The sequence below is a fragment of the Panicum hallii genome, chromosome 5 (assembly GCF_002211085.1).
Source record: "Panicum hallii strain FIL2 chromosome 5, PHallii_v3.1, whole genome shotgun sequence".
NCBI classification, from domain to species: domain Eukaryota; kingdom Viridiplantae; phylum Streptophyta; class Magnoliopsida; order Poales; family Poaceae; genus Panicum; species Panicum hallii.
This window is the reverse complement of record NC_038046.1, coordinates 50,501,425-50,503,796: the sequence shown is the minus strand read 5'-3', so window position 1 is coordinate 50,503,796 and position 2,372 is coordinate 50,501,425. Positions and strand designations below refer to the sequence as shown.

Below are 2,372 nucleotides of genomic sequence, written 5' to 3'. Positions count from 1 at the left end.
TGGTTTTTCGAAAATGCGTATGTCACACATGTATTCTATTTAGACTATTTTAAAAGCTATCATTATGTTCTATGAATATACAATAAATGTTTAATAGTGTTTCAAAAATACGTGCCTGGCGCAAGTACGCTTTACTAGTTATAAAAAAAGAATCAATACAGCGACATATATATGTTAGCGTTCAAATATATAATGCTCAAAATGGAACATACACACATCATAAAACTCATTTCAGAGTTTGAAGAATTTTAGAACTCGATCACCTGTTTCTTGCGGAGAATGCATTCTGGCATTGTGACATTGTCTCCTGCCTCTTTGTTCTCTGCCATGCATGCTGACCTAAGTGCGTGCCCCAGACCACCAGGGAGAGAGCTAGCTAGCCGCGTTTTCCTCGGCCTTCGATTTCAGGTTCCATATATATCGATCGTGTGCAAGTCCAGCACGCAGCCCCAAAGTCCGGAACGGAACCGACTCCTCCGATCCTCCCTATTTCATGCCCATCTACCTTGTCGCTCGCCGCCTCGATCGCACGGAACGCAACCACCGTCGTCCACCGATCGCGCGACATGGCACGCGCTCCCCGTCTCGCAAGCAACCACCGATCACGCGGCGGCATGGCTCTGCCGGCGTTGATGGAGGAGCTCGTGGAAGAGATCCTCCTCCGCATCCCGCCGGACGAGCCGGCGCACCTCTTCCGTGCCGCCCTCGTCTGCAAGGATTGGTGCCGCATCATCTCCGACGGTGGGTTTTGCCGCCGCTACCGCCGGTTCCACCGAACGCCTCCCCTGCTGGGTTACATCAACAAGGAATACCACACATCCCTCAAGTTCGTCCCAACCACTACTTTCTCACCGCCGCCGCTGCCTGCCACCAAATCCTTCCGGGCCGTTGACTGCCGCCATGGCCGTGTGCTGATGACCGACATTCACGGCGACCCACCAGGCTTCATCGTCTGGGACCTCGTCACCGGCAACGGCCCGCGCCGCATTAATATTCCCGCTTATCACCCGCACGAGGACCTGTGCACTTTCACTGGGGCTGTGCTATGCGCCCGCCATGGCTGCGACCACCTCGACTGTCGTGACGGTCCGTTCGTCGTGGTCTTTGTGGGGTCGTACGATGACGACGGCGCGGACAATGATGACGTGTACACATCGGCAAGCGTGTACTCGTCAGAGACAGGAGCATGGAGCGCCCCAACCCCCAGTGTCAATTACGAACTTCGGTTCTGTGAATCCTGTCTTCTCATAGGAGACGCGCTCTACGTCAGCCTTTCGTCTCGTGCAAAGATCCTCAAGTATGACTTGGGGGGGCATGGGCTGTCGGTGATCGACGCACCGCTAATGCGTGGCCTGGCTAGCGTTCCCATGGAAATTGATGGAGGGTTAGGGCTAGTCGAGTATGATCACGGTTGCATCTATACGTGGTCACGCCAAGCGGATGGAGGATGGGTGCGACACAATGTTGCGGAGCTCCAGACGATCTATATCCCCCGACATAACAAATTTGGCATGATTCGCTTCGCACAGGAAACAAATACTGTTTTATTCAGTTTAGATGATTATATAGACCAGGGAGTTTTCGCACTTGACCTCAACTCAAGGCAGGTGACGAAGGTCGGCGAAACACGTGCCTATCACACCTTACCTTATATGAGCTTCTACACTCCAGGTACCACTTGTGCTTTTCTGTAACTACTAGCTTCTGCACCTTGCACATGCATATCTTCGTCGTTGTGATCTGCATAACTAATTTTTCATTCAAACATATATAGGACAACAAGTAGCACTTCATTTAGTAGCTAGCATAAATGTATGAGCGATGGCACCCATATGCTCTTGAGCCAACACCCAATGGGATTGGGCAATTAGAAGCTTGCAGTTTCATATCATAGAGGCCTAGACTGTACCACACGACTTCTACATGTTTTGAGTAGTCATGATCCATGAATATTCAATCAGATGAGCAAACAGAATGTGATAATCATGCATGATTTTTTAAATAAGAGAATTAATACATGAAATCGAAAGCTTGTGATATCATAAGAACCAAGATAACTATATTTTCTTTTTCTTGGTTCAAACTGTTAAGAACAATTCTCGAAATTTGTATCGCTCAACTTTTTTTGAAATATGCTAGATATCTATAGGAACTTAACGATATATATATATATATATATTATATAATTCTTTTACTCACTTCGTGTGCACAAATACCAAGCTAGTTCTTATAATCATCCAGAAGTACATATCTCAAACATGTGCAAACATCAATTGAGTTATGCCACGGTTCTAATTTTCTGCATTTTATCTTTGCAGATCTTGCTAAGGGCAAACTGTCACCGCAATGAATAAGATGCAACAATCTATCCC

General features: G+C 47.5%; 1 protein-coding gene across 1 annotated transcript; it reads left to right on the top strand.

Annotated features, from left to right (window-relative positions):
* Positions 1–213: 213 nt before the first annotated feature.
* Positions 214–2,372, top strand: LOC112895608. Its single transcript, XM_025963583.1, has 2 exons — positions 214–1,671; positions 2,319–2,372. Exons 1-2 carry the CDS (start codon positions 567–569, stop codon positions 2,348–2,350), a joined length of 1,137 nt encoding a protein of 378 aa, XP_025819368.1. The 5' UTR covers positions 214–566; the 3' UTR covers positions 2,351–2,372.

What these genes read in the sequence shown, in the direction of transcription:
- LOC112895608 (XM_025963583.1), top strand. Translation starts at nt 567, where the DNA reads ATGGCACGCGCTCCCCGTCTCGCAAGCAACCACCGATCACGCGGCGGC. An exon ending in TATGAGCTTCTACACTCCAG is followed by an intron (nt 1,672 to 2,318) that starts GTACCACTTGTG and finishes TTATCTTTGCAG; the next exon opens with ATCTTGCTAAGGGCAAACTG.